This window comes from Filicampus tigris, chromosome 5, assembly GCF_054856515.1.
Source record: "Filicampus tigris isolate MCC_2025a chromosome 5, RoL_Ftig_1.0, whole genome shotgun sequence".
NCBI classification, from domain to species: domain Eukaryota; kingdom Metazoa; phylum Chordata; class Actinopteri; order Syngnathiformes; family Syngnathidae; genus Filicampus; species Filicampus tigris.
The window spans coordinates 27,682,608-27,706,900 of record NC_141221.1 but is presented as its reverse complement, the minus strand read 5'-3'; the positions used below and the strand labels follow the sequence as shown (position 1 = coordinate 27,706,900).

Below are 24,293 nucleotides of genomic sequence, written 5' to 3'. Positions count from 1 at the left end.
CAAAGTCCCCCGTGAAGATAGGACAATTCCGAATATCCGGGCATTTCTGGTAATACCCACGATGCAACGCGCCTTAGTCGGTGAAAACAACGCACCCTATTGTTCTGTTTTGTACTGTACTGTACTGTACTGTTTGTAATTGTTTGTCTTGTGTTGTGAAATAACTTGACAGGAGAACCAGATTCGGAGTAAACACCAGTCAATCTTTTTACTGTCCCCCTGGCCGGATCTCTCTCGCATGACGTTACTTACCCATCCCCTACAGTACGGGTGCCCCATTATCTCAAATACACTACATCCTCCTTCTATGTTTTTTTTTTTTTTTTTTTTTAAACTTAACCTAGGAAAACATCACGTTTCCCAATAAACAGTGACATAACAGATATCACTTAAACAAAATAAAAGATCCGTGCGGAGCACAAAATAACAAAGGAGTACCATACAACAAATCCAGATGAGTAACACCCAGTGAGCATATTGTCAAACAGTAAACATAAACATCACATCAGTTATAATGCAACACTTAGCAAAGTCCCAAACATCCCTATTCTTTAAACCTTGTTGGAGTTTTGATCAGTCTCCCCGATCTAGTGCAATATAGCTGCTTGGGAGAGTCCGCAGAGTCACAGTTACCTGGTGGAGTGTGTGTTGAGGTCTGCGCACTCGAATTGTCCTTGGTAACAAAGTTTGGGTTGTCCAAGTCCATATCCACATTTGTGTCTTGCCTAACTGCAGAGAATGGAAACTCCCTTTCAGGAGTCTCCCTGAGATGTCTCCTGTTCCTTCTGAACATCTTGCCTTCCGGCGTGCACACCACATATGAGTGTGGTTGCTCGTGTTCCTTCATGACGACAGCTGGCTTCCAATTGTTCCCAGACTGCATCCTCACATTCTCTCCCGCATGCAGCTCCGGCAGTTTTTTAGCACGACGGTCATAGTAGCTTTTCTGTTTCACTTGCCTTTCTTTCAGTTTGCTGTGCACACTAAGGGTACCTTCAGGGGTGAGCAATCTGGGCAGGTGACAGACCCACACCTTCCAATGGTGTATTTCGGTACTCCAACAGTGCTATGTAGGGGTGGCCAGACTTTTTCAGCAACCCTTTCACTGTTTGTACAGCATTTTCCGCCATAGTGTGGGCTTGAAGTGACATGAGTGAACTCCCAGCTCTCTGCAAAGCTCTTGAATTCTGCACTGGCGTACTGAGGAGCATTGTCACTAACCAAAATATTAGCAATTCCATACCGGGCAAATATTGACTTCATTGCAGTTATAATGCCCTTGCTAGTGGTGTCACTCAGCCTCATTATCTCGGGGAACTTTGAGAAGAAGTCAACACATAGCAGATACTCAGAGCCCTTGCTGTGAAACATGTCGGTGCCAACCTTCTCCCATGGTCTGTGTGGCAATGGATGTGGGATCAGTGGCTCTTTTTGATTGCTACTCTTGTGCTCGTTGCAGACAGCACACTGGGCACCCACTTGCTCAATTTGGGCAGACATGCCTGGCCAATAAAGCACATTTCTGGCCCTTACATTTGACTACGCCCAAGTGTGACTCATGTATTTTTTCAAGCATCTTTGGTCTCAGCTGCAATGGCACAATGAGTTTCTCCGATTTGAACAGCAGACCTGAGGCAAAACTGATCTCCTCTCTGAATGTCCAGTGCGGCTGTAGATCTGTCCTTAGGCCATCCACGCAATGTCATGTTCTTTAATTCTTGCAGCACTGGGTCCTGTGCGGTTGCATTTCGAAACACCACCTATTCCTCTTCCAGAAGATCCTCTTTCTGCTCACGTAGATAAGCACGGCTCAAAGTATCTGCAATGTGAAGCTCCTTTCCTGGCTTCTATAACACTGCAATGTTGTACTTTTGAAGCCGCAACAGCATTATTTTAAAAATGCTTTCCAGTGGCTTGTGATCGCTTTCGACCTGGATTTCTCTGCCATACAGATATTGTTGAAATTTTTCACATCTGCACACTATGGCTAGAAGCTCTTTTTCTATCCGAGCATATCTGCGTTGACAATCTGTGAGCGCCCTTGATCCATATGCCACAGGTCGCTCATCCTGCGGTATTACAGCTCCTATTCCTTCAGAGCTGGCATCCACGGACAGCGTCACAGCCTTGTTGACATCATAGTATTTTAGAGTTGGAGCTTCTGTGATCAGCAACTTCAGCAGTTCAAAGCTCTTGCGTTGAGTCTCTTCCCAGTGCCATTCTGTTTGTCCCTGCAGGAGCATCCTCGGAGGGGCAGATATTCCAGACGGATTAGGAATGAATTTAGCTAAATACTGAATCATTCCCATGAATCTCATTAATGCTGGCTTGTCAGCAGGTGGGGGTATATGGACAATGGCTCGAATTTTGTCATCATCAGGTTTCAGCCCATCCGCACTGAGTGTATGTCCAATGTACTTGACCTCTGTCATCCTACTTGCACTTGTTTTTGTTGAATCTCAGCCCATTCTCATCTACTCTCTGGTGCAGCTTTATTAGCCTCTGATCATGTTGCTCCAATGTGTCCCCCCACACCATCAGATCATCAATGATGTTGACCACACCATCCAACCCCTCGATCATCTCAGCCACGACTCTTTGAAACACCTCGCTCGCTGACGAGATACCAAAGGGAAGCCTCTTGAAGCGATACCTTTCAATGGGCGTGTTAAACGTGCACAGCTTGGAGCTCTCCTCATCCTGTTTTATTTGATAAAATCCCTGGTGTGCATCCAACACGGAGAAGTATTTTGCATTTGGCATGCAGTGAGGAATGGATAGTACTCCCTTCTTATTGCCATGTTCAGATCTTTAGGATCAATACAAATCCTTATTTTCTTGGGCGTGATTACTGTCACCATGCTGTTCCCCCACTGTGTCGGCTCATGATGCTTTGTGATTATATCTGACTGCTCGATTTTGTGAAGCTGTTCAATTACTCTGCCCCTAAGAGCAACTGGGATCCTTCTGGGTGCATGTATCACTGGTCTTACTTCTGGGTCTATTTTGATGCTGTGCTCACCCGGTAAGCAGCCAAGCCCAGAGAATAGATGCTCATAGTCTTTTAGCATTTTATCTTCTTTTCCAATACCATATAGCCTTTTCACCATTTTCAGCTGTGTGCTTTTTTCTCTTCCTAGGATCGCAGGAGCTTCTCTCTCGATGATCTCAAAGTCAATGTTGTGTTTTTGGCCCTTGTACAGACATGTGACTGATGTTTTACCCAAGGGCTCTATCTTGTGGCCTGAATATGTCACCAACTTGCAACTAGATCCGCGCAGTCTGCCGCCGACTTCTAACCTGATAAATGTTCTGGCTGACATGACATTACAATCTGCTCCAGTGTCAATTCGAAACATGACCCTTTTCTTGTTTATCAGCAGCTCTTCAGACCATCTGTCCGGATCACTTTTTGCATTTTCCACTGCTTTAATGCTCCTCATTTCTATTGTTCCCACGAACATCTCCTCTTCATCACAGTCATCACTATCCTGCTCCTGTTCCACCACGTATATTTTCTTATTTTTGTGTTTATTTGCACGACACATTCTTGCAAAGTGATTCTTTTTATCGCATTTCCGCCACGCCTAGCCAAAGGCTGGACACTTTCCTTCTTCATGTTTGTAGCCACATCGATCACAGTCAATTTTATTTTCACTGTCATTGGGCCTTCTCTTGTGAAGCCGCCTCCTTTTTTGCTGTGTTTATTTTGTGCGCTTCCACTTCATCATGGAAAGATTTCATCTGGGTGAATCTAATCTCACTGGCACGGCAAATATCTAGTGCTTTATCTAACGTGAGATCAGCCTCTCTGGCTTTCATTTGGTCATCACGTATCCCACAGAGAATTCTGTCACGTATCAGCGACTCACATAGGTTGCCAAATTCACAATCTTTAGCTTTATTCTTCTGGTCAGTGACATAGTCATCTATCGTTTCTGACGGACCTTGTGCTCGGGTAAAGAACATGTGCCTTATATATGGCATATTCTTCCGAGGCTTCCTTGAATTTCCTTTTCAAAACATCCTTTTCAAAATATCAATATTGTTCCTCTCCTCATCGAGAAGAGTCCGGCTACAGCCGGGGCGTTCCTGTAAGGATACAAGAACGCCCACTGGGCGTTCCTGTACGCGTTTTGCCGACCAATGAGAAGGATCCAGTTACAGCCGTTCTCAACACGACACAGGGTGGGGGGACGCGCAGTGGGTCCTCGCGACTTCACAACGTCCTATTCATTATTTAAATCAAACATTAAAAAAAAAAAAAAAGACATTCTCTTGCTCAGGAATGTAATGTTCTCCAATTCACACGGAGTTGACTGTAAACCACGTTCCAAATTAAATGTTTGGAGTGTGAGGATTAGAATTTATTTAGTGAGTACAGCTACTCCACCAGGGGGCTGTCTATGCTAAAGTAACCTACTATCTGTAGTAGAAGCAGCGGCAGGATGGGAAGGAGAAAAACAGTGTATGGAACCAAGACGAATGTTGCGGCCATGTTAAATAAAAGCTATAGCAACCCACGAATATTTTCTGTTTCATTAAAAACATAACATGGACAACATTCGTGTGCATTATTAAGCCTGGGTCCAAATGACAACATGCCTCCGGTGCATACACACTAAACGTTTTTTAAAGTTTCTTTTCTGAAACGCTTTGGGCATCATATGGTGAAGCTAAAACGCAATATAAGTTCACTCTATTACTAACTCTCAACACGTGAACTGTGTCTAAAAAACGTAGGCGTTTTGGAGACTTAATACTGGAGAACAGGCATCTTCCTGCCAGAGTGACGTTGTTCTTGAGGGAGGGGATGTTCCCGTTCTCAGAACAGGGCGTTTCTGTCAAAATCGGGAACGCCCATTTGTGGCTGCAGCTGGACCATATGGTCCTCATCCCGCTAGACAAACGTCTTATTGACCTTTATGGCTTCTTCTCCTGCCACATGCAGGAACGTGGCACATTGTACTGCTTCCGACTTCTCTGCTACTCCACTGGCCACACAGAAGAGTTCATAACGCTGCAGCCACGTCCTCCAGTTCTCCGCGAGATTTCCCTCCAGACTCAAATTCTGCGGCGGTTTAAAGTGTGCCATTCCTTAGAAGTTTCTTCTGACACCATGTATTGTTTGTCTTGTGTTGTGAAATGACCTGACAGGTGAACAGATTCGGAGTAAACACGATTCAATTTTTTACTGTCCCCCTGGCCGGATCTCTCTCGCCCCCTGTACAATCACATGACGTTACTTCCCGACACCTTCAGTACGGGTACACCATTAGCTCAAATACACTACAGCTTTTGCCTATGACTAGCATATAAAGCTCACAGAAAATCATGCTTAGAAATTGTTGTGCGGTTCGGATATCTCAACCATATATATATATATATATATATATATATATATATATATATATATATATGTGTGTGTGTACATATATACATATAGTACAATATTAGAATTGGCTCGGCATCTATTACCCATCTGGTTTTGAGCGTAGATATGCTGTGGGTTTTCATTATATAACTGTTTGCTGTGAAGCTTAGAATCAGCCACTGGCTACATTTTTTTTTTACAGCATTACAACATTTTGGGGAGAAAAAAATGTTCTCAAAATTGTACTGTGAGTGTTTGTTTCTTGTGTCATTCAGAGAGTACAAAGACTGCGCTGTTCTGGCCCAAATGCTACAGGACAAGCTGGACAGCTACAAGGCTGATGACCCCAGCATGGGGGAGGTGGGACATATAGATGAACACCAAAAAAAACATAAGTCGCTAATGTTCTTTCAAAAATATTAACCTGTTAGGCAAGCAACAATAAAGTCAGTGTAAAATTATTGTCAAAATACCCACATTTACATGCGCCACACATTCTGCCTTGTTGGAACAGTTGATAATATTTTTGTTGATCTGCTACAATGTGTGCAGAATTGTGGATATGCACAATGATTGGTGATGACATTGTTTGAATATAATTTTACTCTGCTAATGAAGCAAAATCCATGTGTAGAGTCTTTTGTTTCTGTGCTGGATTGCTCCAGGGACCGGATAAGTGCCGTAGTCAACTCATCATCCTGGACCGAGGATTTGATCCTGTGTCGCCTCTTCTACATGAGCTCACCCTTCAGGCAATGGCCTATGACCTGCTCGGCATTGAGAATGATGTCTACAGGTATATAGCCACACAAGCTTAAAAGCAACGACAATGAATAATGGAGTAATCCTTTATTTAGTGGAAATTAATATTGACACACGTATTGAGTCCCCTCTGTGTGATACTCGAAAGTGACCGCTCCCATAATGCTACACAATTGAGGCCAAATAGGTTTGATTCATCAGATTTGAGCATTTTCTTTCCCCAATCACAAGGCTTTCACGTGTCAAGGTTAGAGATCAATCGATTATCGGCCGGGCTGATTATCGGCACTGATATTTGGCTTTTTGATCAGCCTTTTTTAATACCGATTATAAATCAATTTAAAACTGTGGAAATTAAAACAAATATATGTGAATGGTTAGCATTTCTGTCATTCTTACATTTTCATTTTTCAAATTTTCATTTACTGTTTATCCTTTTTAAGACATGCTGACAATCCTGGGTGCTCCCTGATTTGTGTTAGAATTTTATAACAGCGATGTATACTGTCAAAAATTTCTTGTAATAATGATTTTAAAAAAAAAATCACCATTATGCAAACCTGAAACAATGCTCAATAAACATGCTTAAAGACGTTACCACAATGTTAAGAGTTTTCTTTCGATTTTGATGCCAAGATTTTCCTTTTCACTGAAAATGATTATTGGCTCCAAATATCGGTTATCGGCCTCCTTGACTACTAATAATCGGCCCTGAAAAAAGCACATCGGTCTATCTCTAGCCAAGATACCTTCACCACGCTAGTGTGCCATAGTCTGCCCAGGCTCTTACTTAATTATCCATGATCACATGTTTTTTATTTTGGTCTCATGCACATTGTACAGCAAAACGGTTCCCTGCATTTGAAGATGTTTATTTGTTTGTCACATGCACAGTAAAAACACAGTGCAATGAGCAATTATTACACCAGTCACTGAGGAGAGTCAGTGCCCAGGCGCAGAATCCTAGTCTTGTACCGTGGTGGAGGGAATTGATTGATCATGTACCTTAAATGTTTTTAATTGCAGGAGAAACTGTAGAGCTCCAATCAAGAAATCCTTATGTACATACTTCCTCTGTTGCCACTCTGTGTATTCTTGAAGCCATCGTGTGTGTCTCTTTTCTCACACAGCTACACTCATTGTATATATTTCCGTGTCAGGTTTGAGACCAGTGGAATGGGGGAGACGAGGACAAAAGACGTATTGCTGGATGAGGATGATGACCTGTGGTTGACTCTGCGTCATAAACACATTGCTGAAGTTTCGACGTGAGCGCTTGTGTTGCTTCCACCCCTGTTTTGACTTGGTCATGTGCAATATTTTTAAGAAACAAATATAACAGCAGAGACGCCTAAAACATACTGCACTTGGACTTTTGTATTTCTCAACTGATATTCTGAGACGATATCTTTGTTTTCTCTGCATAGGGCTGTGACTCGCTCCCTGAAAGAATTTTCTGCCAGCAAAAAAATGAACACAGGAGAAAAGGTAGAGGAAAAACATTACTCCGAACAAACTCCACTGTTGTGAGTAGACTGTATTTCAGCTTATGTTGTTCACATGCACAAAGGTGAAAGAATAATGAGAAATTAAGTAATTGGTACACAATGTGAGGCGGCACGGTGGTCGACTGGTTAGCACGTCCGCCTCACAGTTCAGAGGTCGCGGGTTCGATCCCGGCTCCGGCCTCCCTGTGTGGAGTTTGCATGTTCTCCCCGTGCCTGCGTGGGTTTTCTCCGGGCACTCCGGTTTCCTCCCACATTCCAAAAACATGCATGGTAAGTTGATTGGATACTCTAAATTGCCCCTAGGTGTGATTGTGAGTGCGGTTGTTTGTCTCTGTGTGCCCTGCGATTGGCTGGCAACCAGTTCAGGGTGTCCCCCGCCTACTGCCCAAAGACAGCTGGGATAGGCTCCAGCGCGCCCCGCGACCCTTGTGAGGAGAAGCGGTACAGATAATGGATGGATGGATGGTACACAATGTGGCTGCACATATGGTGCAAATCTATGTAAGGTCAAACATCCCTGATCAAAACATTAATCTTCGGTTGTCAATGAAGGATGCTGGAGTTTTCTCTTAGTGAGTGGGTTGGATTGCATCTCCATGCAATCCAACGTCCTCTTATAGTCCATTATATCGATTTTATATTGATTTTCGATAAATCGTTACACCCCTTAAATTTATGTGTGCGCGCGTGTGTGTGTGTAGCAGACTTAAGATGGAAGCTGGTACTGATGAAGGCGAACAGTCAGGCAGGAGTCAGGACAAATACCTTTTTATTCTGTGATGGAGCAAGAGAAAGCATGTCGCATTCACACAGGTTACGGAGCAATCTCTCCCACGTACAGAAGCTATCTCTGCTTTTTGTTTTGTGTGCATCTTATACAAAAAAAATAATATACCGAAAACAGTACAACAAAAAATACTAATAATATAAAATACACAGTGCTGTTGTAATTAAAGAAATAACACTGGGAAAATATAAAGAATTTCAAATAAAATTAGAGTCATTGTTTCACATTTTAACCCCACAAAAATAATCTAAACCTCTCAACCAAAGTTTGCAAGAATAAAAAAAAATGTAGATTTTGCTTTATTTATTTATTTATTACTACCATACGTCTTTGGTGTATCGTTCAACAGTTGTATTTTACAGGAAAAGAATCATATTCAAGGATCAAAGACAGCTATTAGAACAATCTTTGAATTGAAATATACTTTTTTTCCACATAAATGCCAAGATTTTACTCAAGTAAATATCCGTTCGAAGCTTTGTAAAAATTTGTAGTTGAAAAATACAATTAATTCGTGATTAATTATGGACAATTTATATATATATATATATATATAAATATATATATATATATATATATATATATATATATATATATATATATATATATATATATATATATATATATATATATATATATATATATATATATAATCATTGAATAGAATCGTTCTAGTTCAAAATACACCATATCGCACCCCATGTACGGGGGCAGGGCCAGGGAAATCTGCATCGAAAGTGTCGGTAAGCACATGCAAATAAACAAATAAGCTGATTGACTACGATGTCTACAGAGGGCTGTGCCTTTCAAACGTGCAAACGAGCTCTCATGCAGGAAATATGTCTGTGTCAATGACTATGCAAGCTGCGGCGTTTACACACCTGTTCACACAAGTCCTCTCCCTCCAGCGGCTCCATGCTCAATTATCTCCAAACTTTCCGTACTTTTTTTCTGTTATTTGTGGTAATAAGCCATCCATTCATTATCCACACCGCTTATCTTCACAAGGGTCGGAGTAATAAATGTTAATTTATTTAACAATAACATTTACAAAAAGATGACGGCACGGTGGTCAACTGTTTAGCACGTCCGCCTCACAGTTCAGAGGTCGTGGGTTCGATCCCGGCTCCGGCCACCCTATGTGGAGTTTGCATGTTCTCCCCGTGCCTGCGTGGGTTTTCTCCGGGTACTCTGGTTTCCTCCCACATTCCAAAAACATGCATGCTAGGTTAATTGGACACTCTAAATTGCCCCGAAGTGTGATTGTAAGTGTGTGTGTCTGTGTGCCCTCTGATTGGCTGGCAACCAGTTCAGGTTGTACCCTGCCTACTGCCCGAAGACAGCTGGGATAGACTCCAGCACCCTTGTGAGGATAAGCGGATTGGATAGCGGATCGATGGATGGATTTACAAAAAATTTTAATTCAACTGTTATTTTTCACAGTAAAAAATGTGACTAATACCAAATAAACATCAATAATTTAAACCAGGGGTCCCCAAACACCAGGCCGCATAAAGTACTTCTGATTTATTTCTTATTTTATTAGAGTTAACTCTTTTTCACTCGAGGAGAACGGACAGACATGTGCTTAGTTACAAACCTCCTACCGCTTTAAACACACTCTGTCATGGCTTCTCTTTTTATTTACAAAAGGGTGGTTCCTGGTCACATAGACAGTTGCTCTAAGGGTTAGGGGAAAAATAAATCACAGATAGGAATGCTTGCACTGGCAATAACACAAACTGGTCAAACAGGCCACTGCAATTTGCCACTCTCTTGAGACACAATTAGGTTTGGGCACCGAGAACCGGGCATCGATTGGGAATGGGTCCCTCATTCTGGTTCTCCCGGAACCGTTCCGATTTTAGAATGTCGGTGCTAAGTTTCGATTCCGAGTTAGCTGCGCGGAAGGGCTACGAACGAAGTACGACCACTAAAAAAACCCCAAAGTGTGTGCGCGCCCGGCGCGCAGCCCCGGGCTCCTGCCGCCGAAGCTGTGTCGCAATAGCACGGAAGCTGCCGCGGTCCTCTCGGCCAGCCCCTCCGCTCGTCTGTTAATATTAAAGACGAAATCAACCCAAACATATTTTTTTCAAGAATGTTGTATGCAAACCCACTTGTTGAAACAAGGCATTCTGATAAATAAAAAGTTTGTGGAATAAGACTTAATCCACTCGTTTTTAGCAATCTCTGGGGACGGCCATGTTGTTACTTCTGTCGACTGAAAATAACATCACAACTACCCAGGGCTCAGGTAACGACCAATCATGGGACAGCTTTAGAAAACAAGTGAGCTGTGATTGGTCGTTCCCTGAGCCCTGTGTAGTTGTGATGTCATTTTCAGTTGACAGAAATGACAAAATGGCCGCCCCTGAGATGGCTAAAAACAGGTGGATTTTGCTGCTTTGCTGCCCATATTGCACAAATGCACTATTAATCAGAATGCAGTGTTTCAACTAGTGGGCCTGCTGGGAACATATTCTTGAAAAAAATATGTTTGGGTTGATTTCCCCTTTAAATGCACAAGATTTAAATAAACAGACGTATTTGGAAAGCTTCTTTGCAATGGGGAAAAGGCCCAGTGAGATTTCAACACCAGAGCCTATGCCCAAGAAGAAAAAGAAGGGTACATTTCACACACAATACCAGAAGACCTTCTTGAAATATGGATTTACGGCAACAAGTGATTCCAAACCAGGAAGGAATCCCGCTCTGCACAACAATATGTGCAGTCAATGCAGACTTCAAAACTGATTTGTCAACAAATGTAAGTGCCTTTAGAGGGTCATACTTGGCGGCCAAGTATGACGCCCCGGATGAAATGGCCATTCTGTGAGCAGACGGACGGAGGACGAGAAGTCTTGTAGCCCTTTGCCATTACACCTGGCAATTTTACCTGAACGAAAGGTGCACCAAAGTAAATTTGATGCTGTACTTGAACCATTTGGAGTATTGGCATAGTTTTGGTCTCTTTTTGAAGATAACACTTTGAATTTTTCTCCTCATCTTTTTAAGTGCTAATGGCACGGAATTACGGAAGTTTGAATACATAAAAGGCCGTGGGTCGTCCGTGGGTCGGCCTTCTTTTATGTAATTTTCTTGTCGTTTTGCTGAGCATGACAACGCAGGATTGAAAAGGCGTGCAGGTTAGCTGCAGGCATTTTGTATTTTGCGAAGTGAACAGCTCATAAATTGTGGTGTCCATGTGATCCTTGAACGTAACACCATTGTTCACCATTCAGAGTTTAGAGATCAGAATATTCAGAGATTTTCTATAGTAATTGCTAATTTGTACCAGTTTTTCAACTGAATATCTTTGTATGAAGTTAGTGATGCTGTTAAAGTGTGAAAATATTATTGTTATTATTATTATTTACTTGAGTGTTAAGTGCTTGGTACCTGGGCACCAAGCACTCCATGATGAAACAATGGAGTACCGCGACTTTCAATAATCCCTTGTGACAAAGGGCTGAGTGAACGATCTTTATTTATTCATAGCACAATGCAGGAAGGTTTGATTTGAAGTGTATACCGTTTTTTCACCCTCTTGGACCAGACTTTCTGAGAACCATTCGTAGTCTGTTAGAAGTGGTATTTAGATGTCCCCCCTGGCCAATGTCACTCCTGACTAACGTGCCAATGGTATTGATTGGTTGAATTTACAGTTTATTTTGTATATGGCTCAATGGACTGCTTTTTCTGATTTGTGGGATGGGCTCTTTGGGAAAAACGGAGGCAAACAATATTTCAAAATTAATGAATTGCAAAAATTGACTTTATATTGATTCATTGCACTGCATCTTCCCCTGAAGATGCCGGACCACCGGGTATCTTGCCACTACGCCCGACGGCCAGTCCAGCCCTGCTCACAGCACATCACTGAAAAAAGGCCAGCTTTGATCTTTTTCATCAGTGTGGTCTACAAAAAGCACATACTTGAGTAAGCTAACAGCTACAGTAGAAGCTGGAAAAAAGAATCAGCCTCCCTATTGTAATACCTTTGGAGGGGAACATCCAGAAAACATCAATGAAATATTCTAAATAGATATTGGCAGGAATCAAAAGTATAGTCTGGTCAGAGCTGATAGAGGACTCCATAGCAGTACACATACTGTACCAACAAGGGAATACTTCATGACTCATTACTGTCACTGTTGTCTTTCAGACCACAATGAAGGAACTGTCTCAGATGTTGAAGAAAATGCCTCAGTATCAAAAGGAACTAAGCAAAGTAAGAACAGCAAATGCATTCTTGTTGAAAGTGTTCACATTTGCCCATAACTTGTCGCTGCCTACACATAAGCGATAATAATACATGTTTATACTAGGGGGGTCAAAAATTTTTACCAAGTAAATATTGGTCCCAAGCTTCATAAAAAATCGTCGTTGAAAAATATGATTAATCGCGATCAATTATGGAACATTTTGCGATTAATTAGTTAAAGAGAAGTCAACCCAAAGATATTATTTTTCAAGAATATGTTCTATGCAAGCCCACTAGTTGAAACAAGGCATTCTGATAAATATTGCGTTTGTGGAATAAGAGTTAATCCACTCGTTTTTAGCCATCTCTGGAGGCGGCCATTTTGTCCTTTCTGTCGACTGAAAATGACATCACAACTACCCAGGGCTTAGGTAACGACCAATCACAGCTCGCCTGTTTTCTAAAGCTGAGCCGTGATTGGTCGTTACCTGGGCCCTGGGTAGTTGTGATGTCATTTTCAGTCGACAGAAGTGACAAAATGGCCGCCCCCACAGATGGCTAAAAACGAGTGGATTTTGCTGCTTAACTCATATTCCACAAACGCAATATTAATCAGAATGCCGTGTTTCAACTAGTGGGCCTGCTGGGAACATATTCTTGAAAAAAATGTGTTTGGGTTGATTTTCGCTTTACAGAATTTTAATCGCATTTCATTATACATTTCAACATGCAAATGTTTGAAATTACTGTTTTTTGTTCTCAAGCAGCTAAACTCATCCAGGTAAATAATCTTCTGTTATTATTAGTATTCAACCCACCTTCACCTGGCTGAAGATTGTATGAACCGCTACCAGGGGACTGTTGACAAACTCTGCCGTGTGGAACAGGTAATTTAAAAAAAAAAACCTCTTACTTTATAATAATGACTCAATCTAGATCTAGATAACGACCAATCACAGCTCACCTGTTTTCTGAAGGTGAGCCATGATTGGTCGTTATCTGAGACCTGAGCAACTCCGATGTCATCTTCAGTCGACAGAAGTGACAAAATGGCCGCCCCCCGGGATGGCTAATAAAGTGGTGGATTTTGCTGCTTAACTCATATTCAACATTTATCTGAATGCCATTTTTTGTCTAGTGGGCCAGCATAGAACATATTCTTGAAAAAAATATGTTTGGGTTGACTTCCTCTTTGAAGGCTTCTTTATACTCGCACAGTTTGCCTTTTTACACGCGTTGTTTTGATGTGTTGGAGGTTGTCACTATGGCTGATATTGGCTCGGACACCACAGGGTGGACTTTTCTCTGCATTTTTGGGCCAATTCTGGTTCCCGTTTATATTCTGCTGAACAATGAACAAAACAACAGTGAGGAAAAACAAAACAAAACAAAACAACAGGTTCATTACATTCATAGGCAAGCAACATTTGAAACAGTTACCGTATTTTACAGACCATTTGGCGCACTGTATTAGGTGCAATATTAATGAACATTGTTTTTTTTTTTTTATCATATGTAAGACTCACTGGGTCGCAAGGCGCATTATTTCTGGGAAGCACTGTATGTGAAATAATTTATTGTAATTGTACCGTATGTTTATTTGATAGATTTAGCACTATTATGCTACGTTCAGACTATCTGAAAACATGGGGTAGAGGCGCGTATCTCGCTTACTTTTGTTCATCAAGGAATTACACAGGGGTTGCTTTGGGTGGAGCAGGGGATCCTCCGACAGATGGAAAAAAAAATGTTTGAACATCGCTAGTCAATTTAGTGACCGGTGGTTGTGTTTCTACTTTGGCTAATGCTAAATGCTATCATGGTAGACAGTTCAAGAGCTGTAAATAAGTCAATACACTCACCATTATCGAACATTTTTTGCTTAGTCTCGGCAGCTATTGGAAGCTGGCTATGTTGTTTACCAAACTTTACAATACTGCTCCGTTTCCCCATCAGTACCTCAAAATAGGCCGGTGGAGGGAGGTACACTTTAATGCAAGCAAATGTACCTATTTAACCTGACCTTTTTCTTCCATTCTGAAAGGACCTTGCAATGGGTACTGATGCAGAGGGCGAGAAGATAAAAGATCCCATGAGGCTCATTGTCCCAATCTTACTGGATACCAATGTCAGCGTCTCTGACAAGATTCGCATCATTCTGCTTTACATCTTCCTCAAGAATGGTCAGATATGTGTACTCATCCTTTTTATATGATTGTCATACCCTATTCCATAAACAGAATGTGAGACATACCTCTCCCATTAAATGCACATTTTATAACTTTTATATTATATATGTTGAATGTTTTTTTTTTGGACTGATATTCTATCATTACTATAATCAAAACAACCATAAACAATAGAGACTGCTAATTTCTTTGTCAGTGAGCTAATTTACAAATACAGCAGGGGGCAACTAATTATTGGCATCTATGTAAGTATTCATACATTCTAGAAAGTTTGAACCTCCTCTGTGATACTTACTAATTCCAGATTGTCTCTCGCCAATAAATACACACCACCGTATATTGTGAATGTCTACATGCTTGTACTGTATGCATTTCTTTTATCAACTGTGCACGTGTGTGTGTCAGGTGTGACCGAAGAAAACTTATGTAAGTTGCTCCAGCATGCCAACATCCCACCGGAGGACAGTGACATCATTTCCAACATGGCACACATGGGCGTGCCTATCATCTCTGAGGTACGCTGTGTTCTAAAATCCTAAAGTCAAGTATGAGACATGTGATCTGATTATTTCTACCCTAAGCAATAGCAGGCGTCGTTAAATATAGGTTCAATGTGTGATTAAAAACCTTGCAACAACTTAAGTCATCAGGTCAGGGAAAGATGAAAAGGTGCTTCCTTTCCAACAGAGGAGAGGACAGCACTCTTTCCAATGAATTCGACTCCACTTTTCCGAACTGGCATCAACGCGTGATGATGAGTTTTAATGACGTGAGTCTCTAGCTTGCGGACTTTACCTGCAAAATATTAGCTTGATAATAAAACGAAAATACAGATACGAATTGTTGTTGTGAAGTTTGTCATTTTGATTTTGGAATTGGCCATTTTCTAATAAATTGTGGAAAGGTGTTTCTAATTTTATTTTTTGCATTTGTAAGTGCAACTTCAAACCCTTCTTTGCAAAGCAAAAGCCATTTTATCAACAACACCCAGAAACGCCACCAGCTTCTCTGGCTACAAGCTCATCTGAGATGCACTGATGCAAGACTGGCCAGACCTGTGCCCCATTCAAAATGTTTGGCACATTATGAGGTGCAAAATATCACAATGGAGACCCCAAACTGTTGAGCAGCTAAAGTTGCACATAAAGCGAGAAAAAAAAGTGGATCCGTTTGAACAGTGAAAATATTGTCTTTGTATTCAATTGAATATACTGTGGGTCGAAAAGGGTTTGCAAAACATTGTATTCTGTTTTTATTTACATTTTACACAACATCTCTTTGGAATTGAGGTTTGTAAGTAATTATCATAATGAGAAAACCAAATGATTCCATTGCAGGCTACTGCCAAGAAAAGCAAAAAGCCTGACCGTAAGGAGCGAATTAGCGAGCATACCTACCAACTGTCAAGATGGACTCCTCTCGTCAAGGATCTCATCGAGGTGCGTCATTTAGGGCAATAGGATTCTGTTCTGATAAGTGAAACAGAGAACTAACTTTTTTAACATCAAATGCCTTCTTTTATTTGAATAAACATTTTGTACTTTTAATTATTGTCAATGTGGTAATATATCTCTGCGAACAATCAAAAGAGAAAGAGATATTGTTTTACTATTCTTCAATGAAGAGCCATCTGAAACAACACATTAACCATGAGGATGTCTGAACTTAGTCTGATATTCTAATTCAAGGGGAAGTCAACTCAAACATATTTTTTTCAATAATATGTTCTATGCAGACGCAATAGTTGAAACAAGGCATTCTGATAAATATTGGGTTTGTGGAATAAGAGTTAATCCACTCGTTTTTAGCTATCTCTGGGAGGCGGCCATTTTGTCACTTCTGTCGACTGAATGTAACATCATAACTGCTCAGGATTCAGGTAACGATCAATCACGGGCGACCTGTTTTCTGAAGCTGAGCCATCATTGGTCATTAGATGAGCCCTGAGCGGTTGTGATGAAGATTTTTAGTTGTGGCTGCTTGGGCTGCTCTGCTCCTGACTGGCAGATATCGATGACAAACCACAGGCAAAATCTGTTATTCTGATATTAAAATAATAGTAGTGCTAGTCAGGATCGGGCTTCTTATCAGAGCTTTTGAGGAGCTGATCATTTCAATCAAGTGTGTTGGGGTAGGGAAACATAAAACACGCAGAACCACGGCCCTCGAGGACCGGAGTTGGACATGCCGGCTCTACTCCGTCCTCCTCATCTTCCTCACAAAGCCCTGTCATCTGTTTCTCTCCTGTTCTAATATTCTTATTAAAGTGGAAGTCAACCCAAACATATTTTTATGTTCTTGGTCTAAACACGGCATTCTGATTAATATTGCGTTCGGGAATATGAGAAATCCACCTGTTTTTGGCTAGCTCAGGGGGCGGCCATTTTGTCACTTCTGTCGATTGAAGGTGACATTGAATTTGCTCAAGGCTCAGGTAATGACCAATCGTGGTTCAGCTTCAGAAAACAGGTGAGCCATGATTGGTTGATTGACTTCCTCTTCCTCTTTAAAATAACAAGAGTTGTCCGTGGACTTTCCCTTTACTGTCTGAAAAGGGTCGACATAACATATACAAGCAGCAGCTAACGTTAGCTATGTAACTCAGCTAGCTATACCCTTAGCCACCCCCTGGTGGCGCCATTGTAAGGAATGAAACTTCTTGATGAACTGTCAGAGTACTGAATGCCAAAATAAAACGAGACAAAAGAAAAAAGTTGCTTGATCATTGAATAAAATCCAGATAAACTCTTGTGTGGATAAATGAATCTTTTGGAAGTGGGGAAGCTGTGCATATTCATAATAACTTGACATCTTAACCTGAACATGGAACAGTTAACAAATTACAATTGAAAGTGTTGGAATGTTTTGCAGATCTCGAGGGCATAAGCCCAATTAGCAATTTACAAAACAACTACTTACTCAATGCGTGTTTGTTTTATCTTTCAAGAAGGTATCCAATGTAAATGAAGACTCACACAAGTCGATTGAATTTGCTCGTCTGATTTCTTTTCCGTCTCTGAATTGCAGGAATCTTACAATGATCAGATCTGGGCAGCTTTTCCATCCTCGCGAACACTCTCACCTGAGATGGGCAAGGGCAGAAAAGGGGCACAGTCTAACATGCAGCCCTCACATTTATACTGTCTTCAAAATGTAAACAGAATGTGGGCTGGTCTCCTCCCTGGCTGGCCCTATCTGTAGGGCTGATCCCCTCCAGCTGGTCCCATGGTCAAATCACGGCACGCTGACACTTTTAATTGAGTATGCGATGTCCGTAAATGTGTAATTGCCATATTGTTTTTTTGGTTAATCTGTTGGCTAATATATAGCCATTAATATAGATTTAGATCCTTCAAAAGCAAAGCCCAATTAAGTTTACTTCAAATTATAATACCAAATCCTCTGGCTGATTTGTACACTGCTTGCCCTGTGCGGGGTAGGGGCAAATTTGTTAATGTCACCACAGAGAACAAAATGACCATTTACTGGTTTGTCCAATTAGGCAAGGCAAGGCCGTTTTATTTATAAATATAGCATATTTCATACACAAGGCAACTCAATGTGCTTCACACAAGCTAAGGCCACAGCTACAAGCATTTACAAACACAACAGTTATCATTCAAAAGCAAAACAGAGAAAAAAAAGTAGCTAACAAAATTAAAACATTTAAACACATTAGCAGAAATCTTTAAAACCATTTAAAAGTAAAGAAATAAAAGTGGGTTTCTAAAATATATAAAAGAAAAAAAAGAATGTAAAATTGTTTAGAGGACCTTAATCAATGGTATGGGAAAAAAAAGCAGTTTTTAACCTGGATTTTAAAGCATTTAGACTCGGGGCTGACTTTTGTTGGCATCTTATTCCTTTGTGTGCAGCCTAACAGCTAAATGCAGCTTCACCATGTTTATCTTGAACCTGACTTCCACTGACTGACCCAAGTCTGCAGATCTCAGAGCCCTATAGCGTTTATATTCAATCAGCATGTCATTCATGTATCCAGGACCCAAACCATTCAGTGATTTATAGACCAGTAGCAAAATTTGAAAATCAATTCTACAGTTTATTAGGTGGATTAGGTGTTGTCAACTCATATGCATACCTGTCAATTTGATCATTTCAAATTGTGTACGCAATATAACATAAAACAATTTTTGTACGGGAATTTAAAAAACATTTTTTTTTAATCCTTTTTGTGTTAGACCGATCTCGTCCAATCCGGATCGTCTCGGTCACCGGTAGCAAATGACAATGTTATTTGGTAAATAAAATAAACTTGTTTACAAAAATGATCTTTGTTCTTATTCTACATAGTCTGTCTCGCTGTGAGTAAATAGCTGCGTTGTGTTTGTAAGGTTTATTATCGCTTAATAAGGGGAATTACAATCATTAATAAGGGGAGCAATTGGCTGAGGTTGACAGGTATGCACATGGTTTGCTTGAAAGTCACAAAAAGTCATGACACTAAGAAAGTCTTCCATTTTATATTTTTAATTCTGTGGGGTTATCTTATAATTTCAAGGCAATGTATAAATATTTTATATATATATATATATATATATATATATATATATATATATATATATATATATATATATATATATATATATATATATATATATATATATATATATATTAGGGCTGTCAAAAGATTAATCGCGAATACGGACTTTTAGGTAGTTTTACTTAAAAAGTTACTTGACGGCTCATTGGAGAAATCCAAAATAATTTGCACACTTTGCACAGCCAAATTCAAATACCATATTTGTTGTACATCTTTGGTGTATCGTTCAACTGTTGTATTTTACAGGAAAAGAATCGTATTCAAGGATCAAAGAAAGCTATTAGAACAGTGTTTGAATTGAAATATACTTTTTTCCACATTAATTCCTAGATTTTATTCAAGTAAATAATGGTTCAAAGCTTCGTATAAAATGTACTTGAAAAATGTGATTAATCGTCATTAATATTTTGACAGCATATATATATATATATATATATATATATATATATATATATATATATATATATATATATATATATATATATATATATATGTTAAATATTCAATATTGATAAGCATATAGAAATCGTCGGTGGATGTAAAATCTTGCCTAGGGTGCCATATTGGCTTGGATCCCCTGTTCAGTCGATCTGAGATTCATCTAATTAGGCTGGCTCTTGTCATTCCTTGTAAGTACACCTAACTCACACTTTTACAGCAACAAATAATTCTGAAAGGATACATTAAAAAAAAAATACCGTTAACTAAGTCAAGTCAAGGGTGTGACGAATTCTGCGCGTATAGAGCAGGCAGTTGCTGTCAAGAAAATGTGCCAAAGTCATTTACCTTGAAGACTTTGTGTTCCTATAGGATGCCATCGAGGATAAACTTGATATGAAGCAATACCCATACATTTCCCAGAGACAAGCATCAGCCAAAGCCAGTGCTCCATCAAGGTGGGTGTAGCGCATCATTCCATATTTCTATTTTCGTGGGAGTAGTTTGCATTTAGTCTTGCTATCAACGATGTTGAGCTGAACTGCATCTGGTTCTCTGTGCCATGTGATGGACGCAGTAGAAATAAATGTTTGTTTTCCCTCTTTTTCTTTAGTAGCGCTCGCTATGGCAACTGGCACAAAAACCGGGGCCCCACAGAGGTGAAGACTGGGCCAAGGGTCATCGTCTTCATCATTGGAGGCATGACCTACAGTGAGATGCGCTGTGTGTATGAGGTCACCCAAGCCAATGGCAAATGGGAGGCCCTCATTGGTACGTTCTCAGAGGCCCACGCCACTTACTGTTAGCCATGCTCTTTACTTTTGGTTATGGCGTTTGTGGATGTAAAAATTCCTCAACAGTCGCCAAACTTTAGAAGGACAAGTTTACATCTGTCAAAATTGTGACAAGGAAAAATTAAATGAGCCACACATGCTTTTTTTTTTTTTTTTTTTTTTTTTTTTTTTTTTTTTTCAAAGAGGAAGTCGAGGCAAACATTTTTTTTCCAAGAATATGTTCTATGCCAGTCCACTAGTTGAAACGGCATTCTGATAAAATATTGCGTTTGTGGAATAAGTGTTAATCCACTCGTTTTTAGCCATCTCTGGGGGCGGCCATTTTGTCTTCTGTCGGCTGAAAATGACATCACAACTGCTCACAACGAGCAATCACGGCTCCGATTCAGAAAACAGGTCAGCCGTGATTGGTTGTTACCTAAGCCCCGAGCAGTTGTGATGTCATTTTCAGTCGACGCAAGACAAAATGGCCGCCCACAGAGATGGCTAAAAACGAGTGGATTAACACTTATTCCACAAACACAATATTTATCAGAATGCCCTGTTTCAACTAGTGGGCTTGCATAGAACATATTCTTGAAAAAAAATGTTTGGGTTGACTTCCGGTTTAACTGTGCCTATATTTGATAAAACGGTGCATTGTCAGTTTTCATGGCAGTTTGCAGTTGACAGTCAGAATTGATTTTGAGCAAAGGTGTTTGCCTTCTCCAGGTTCCACCCACATCCTTACACCTCCCAAATATCTGAAAGAATTACAGCACCCAGATTTCCTGGACCCCAACGCACCGCCTGAGGCCACCGAGGAGCAGTCAGCACAGTGATATGCGGAGGTGAATGCGCTCCCCTTTGTGGATTGTTTTATTGACATTTCTACAGATGCAGTAGATCTGTGTTTTTCAAACTCTGTGCCGCGGCACACTAGTGTGAGATATTGTTAGCACATTGAAGAGGTATGTATACGCTTCAAAATGCCTTGCCACAACTCATCCAAAAGAGTACGAGAACATGATACCATCACCCGCAATGCTTCTGTTTACATCATGAATGACCCGGATTACCACTACTGCGCATGTGCGTTGCATACGGATATGGCGAGAGCGGCTAGTTAACATGGCGTTTAGAATCGATTATTTTATATTTTTACATCGATGCATATTTTAAGCATTCATATCGAATTTAAATCTATTTTTGAAAAATCGTTACATCACTAGTAGGAATCATTTGAAATAAATATAAAAAGCGAGGAAAATACAGTCATTTTCGCTGTATTAACCCGACCTGCCAACGTAATCGGTAACACCGACCATCTCTGAAACAAGATGGTTTAGTACACTCCAGCAATTTCTTAAAGTTATATTCACATACACTACCGTTCAAAAGTTTAGGGTCACTATTTTGAAACAAAAGCAGGTTTTTTTTTCAATGAAGATAACTATCGGGAATACACTCTACATTATGGACGTGATAAATGATAATTCTAGTTTGGTTAATGTCTGGTTTTTGGTGCAATATCTACATAGGTGTATCGAGGCCCATTTCCTGTAACTATCATGCCAGTGTTCTAAAGGTACAAGCAGGGGCGGAGCCAGAATGCGGCTAATGGTTGGGCCTGAAAAAGTCAGGGCGGGCCTGAATATTTCCCTCACTGAGCACAATCACTGAGACAGTAATTTACCAAATTGCGTAACACTGGAGGTTTCGGCCCGACGCCAGCGCAATGCATTTTTATCTGTTATTCCTGATCTATATAAGTGTCCATTTCTGTGCCTTGCGTGAATGTTTTCCATGTTTTTGTGGCTATTTATGAGTTGACGAGACAAATTTCACTGCCCGCGGAAGTGTAATGTGAAGGCAAGAGTGGCACTGGAGTATCTAAAAGGAACAAATCTTCACAAATAAAGATGCCACAAAAGGGGATCATGGTAATTATAGATGCTGTTAGAAAGGAAAATATTAGCAAATGCTTGAAGGAAGCTACTAGTGAGTGCTTAACTACAAAACGTCTTGGACCTTGGCAGTAAATGTTTCTGTATTACGTTACAGGATCAACTGGAATGTTCACCCTTTCCTCATTTTAAAAGCTTCCAAAAGATTTGAAGAACAAAGAAAACACTGAAGAAAACACTGAAGACAATCCGCCCCGCCCCCGCCCCGTGGATGATTCTACAAATACAAGTTTAATCCTCTTACATTTCATATAAAGCACTAGCAAACTTTTTTTCTGTGTCAATAAATATCGTAAATTGTGTTTTGGTCAATGTTATTGAGGAAGACTATTTATATTGAATCATTTCTTTACTGTGCAGTGCGTTTATTTCTCTATGTGAGCTAGTTTAGATCTAGGAATGAGGTCCAACTGACACGGAAATCATTCATGGTTTCATCCACCATCTGATGTTTTATGCAACCACGTGTACTCTGTTGGGAAAAACTAGGAGAGGTGTTGTATTCTTGCTGTAGTCAACATTATCCTGGTAATCACAGGAACCAACCATATTTGACAGCTTGAACATTAAACTGGAAAAAATGGTATGTTGATTCAAAATCCATATTTGGCATATTTGGGTGGACATGGTGAATTTTCCGACAGAGATACCAAACTTGTTTGCTCATTTTTGAGACACTTTTGTGTGGGGCTTTGTTTTTGTCAATTAATATGCTGTCTCCCTTCATTTTGTTTGTGTTTGAATGTTTCCTTGCAATACGTTTTAGTGCTTTATGTAGTGCTTCTGATTGAAATGTCAATACATTTTCGTGGATACAAAAACTACCTGATGACTAATTGAACCGCCAACCCCCCCCCGCCCCCCCCAAAAAATGGTACCATTAAATGAATGTTTATTACTGTAACATCCCTCCCATCTGATGTGCATATTAAATGTTACACGCAGTGTATGGTTTAACAAAGGTTTTAGGTGCACCATGTGAATTAAATACTGAAAAATGTAGGTGTCGTTCGTGTGTTTGTTTTTAGTTCTCTTCTTTTTTTACTGCACCTGCTAAATTTGATAGTCAAATAAATCTTCAAATAAAACAGCTCAGCTTCCCCAATGAGAGCACCACTTGATTTTGTTTGCTGAAATTCCATCAGATGGGTCTAGAACGAATCATAGTCCATAGTAGCTGCAGCTTTGTACAATTCCTGCGTGAGCACATCGAAGCGGAAATTTGATTGGACAAAACAAAACCCACAAACGAGTAGATGCCCCGTGGCCAAGACACACGCTAGGAAATGAACACAAAAGACTGTTGGAAATGAATTAGTACCACTTCATGTGCCGGAAATGTAGGTCTGTGCTTACCTTTCTGCATAAAAGCGTCATTTTAATTCCACTTACAATAGCACACGGCTATGGTCCTTCAACTGTCATGTTTATTGTCTTATTAAGACAACACTTTGTAAAAAATAGCAATCCTTTGCATATTATGTACAGTACATAGCATAAACATCCATTACAACTAACACAGTCCAAAAAGTTGATCCAGTTTTGATGGGCCTGTCACTGATAAGTTCTTCCACCTCACTGTCCTCACATAATATTAGACATCAGCAACAGACTGATTAAACATCTGGTTAAGGATTTTTTTACAAATCGAATTCGTCTCCCATGATCCTCTCAACTGTCAGCTAATTTTAAAAATAAAATAAATTATAAATCAGGCTATTTTTTAATCA

The 24,293-nt window shown here is 40.2% G+C and overlaps 1 protein-coding gene across 2 annotated transcripts in view; it reads left to right on the top strand.

Moving 5' to 3' along the window:
* The window catches only part of stxbp1b (syntaxin binding protein 1b), a 33,501-nt gene extending 9,938 nt beyond the window's left edge, over nt 1-23,563 (top strand). The window contains exons 8-20 of one of the 2 annotated variants that reach the window (XM_086030750.1): nt 5,650-5,734; nt 6,040-6,170; nt 7,297-7,404; nt 7,564-7,624; nt 12,597-12,662; nt 13,442-13,522; nt 14,680-14,818; nt 15,230-15,339; nt 16,162-16,263; nt 20,196-20,281; nt 20,440-20,594; nt 21,329-21,447; nt 22,661-23,563. In XM_086030750.1, coding sequence (XP_085886876.1) covers nt 5,650-5,734; nt 6,040-6,170; nt 7,297-7,404; nt 7,564-7,624; nt 12,597-12,662; nt 13,442-13,522; nt 14,680-14,818; nt 15,230-15,339; nt 16,162-16,263; nt 20,196-20,281; nt 20,440-20,594; nt 21,329-21,438 — 1,234 coding nt within the window. In that variant the 3' untranslated portion in view covers nt 21,439-21,447; nt 22,661-23,563. Of the gene's footprint in view, nt 1-5,649; nt 5,735-6,039; nt 6,171-7,296; nt 7,405-7,563; nt 7,625-12,596; nt 12,663-13,441; nt 13,523-14,679; nt 14,819-15,229; nt 15,340-16,161; nt 16,264-20,195; nt 20,282-20,436; nt 20,595-21,328; nt 21,448-22,660 lie in introns of both variants that reach the window. The other variant, XM_086030749.1, reaches the window with a different exon arrangement.
* Nucleotides 23,564-24,293: the final 730 nt, after the last annotated feature.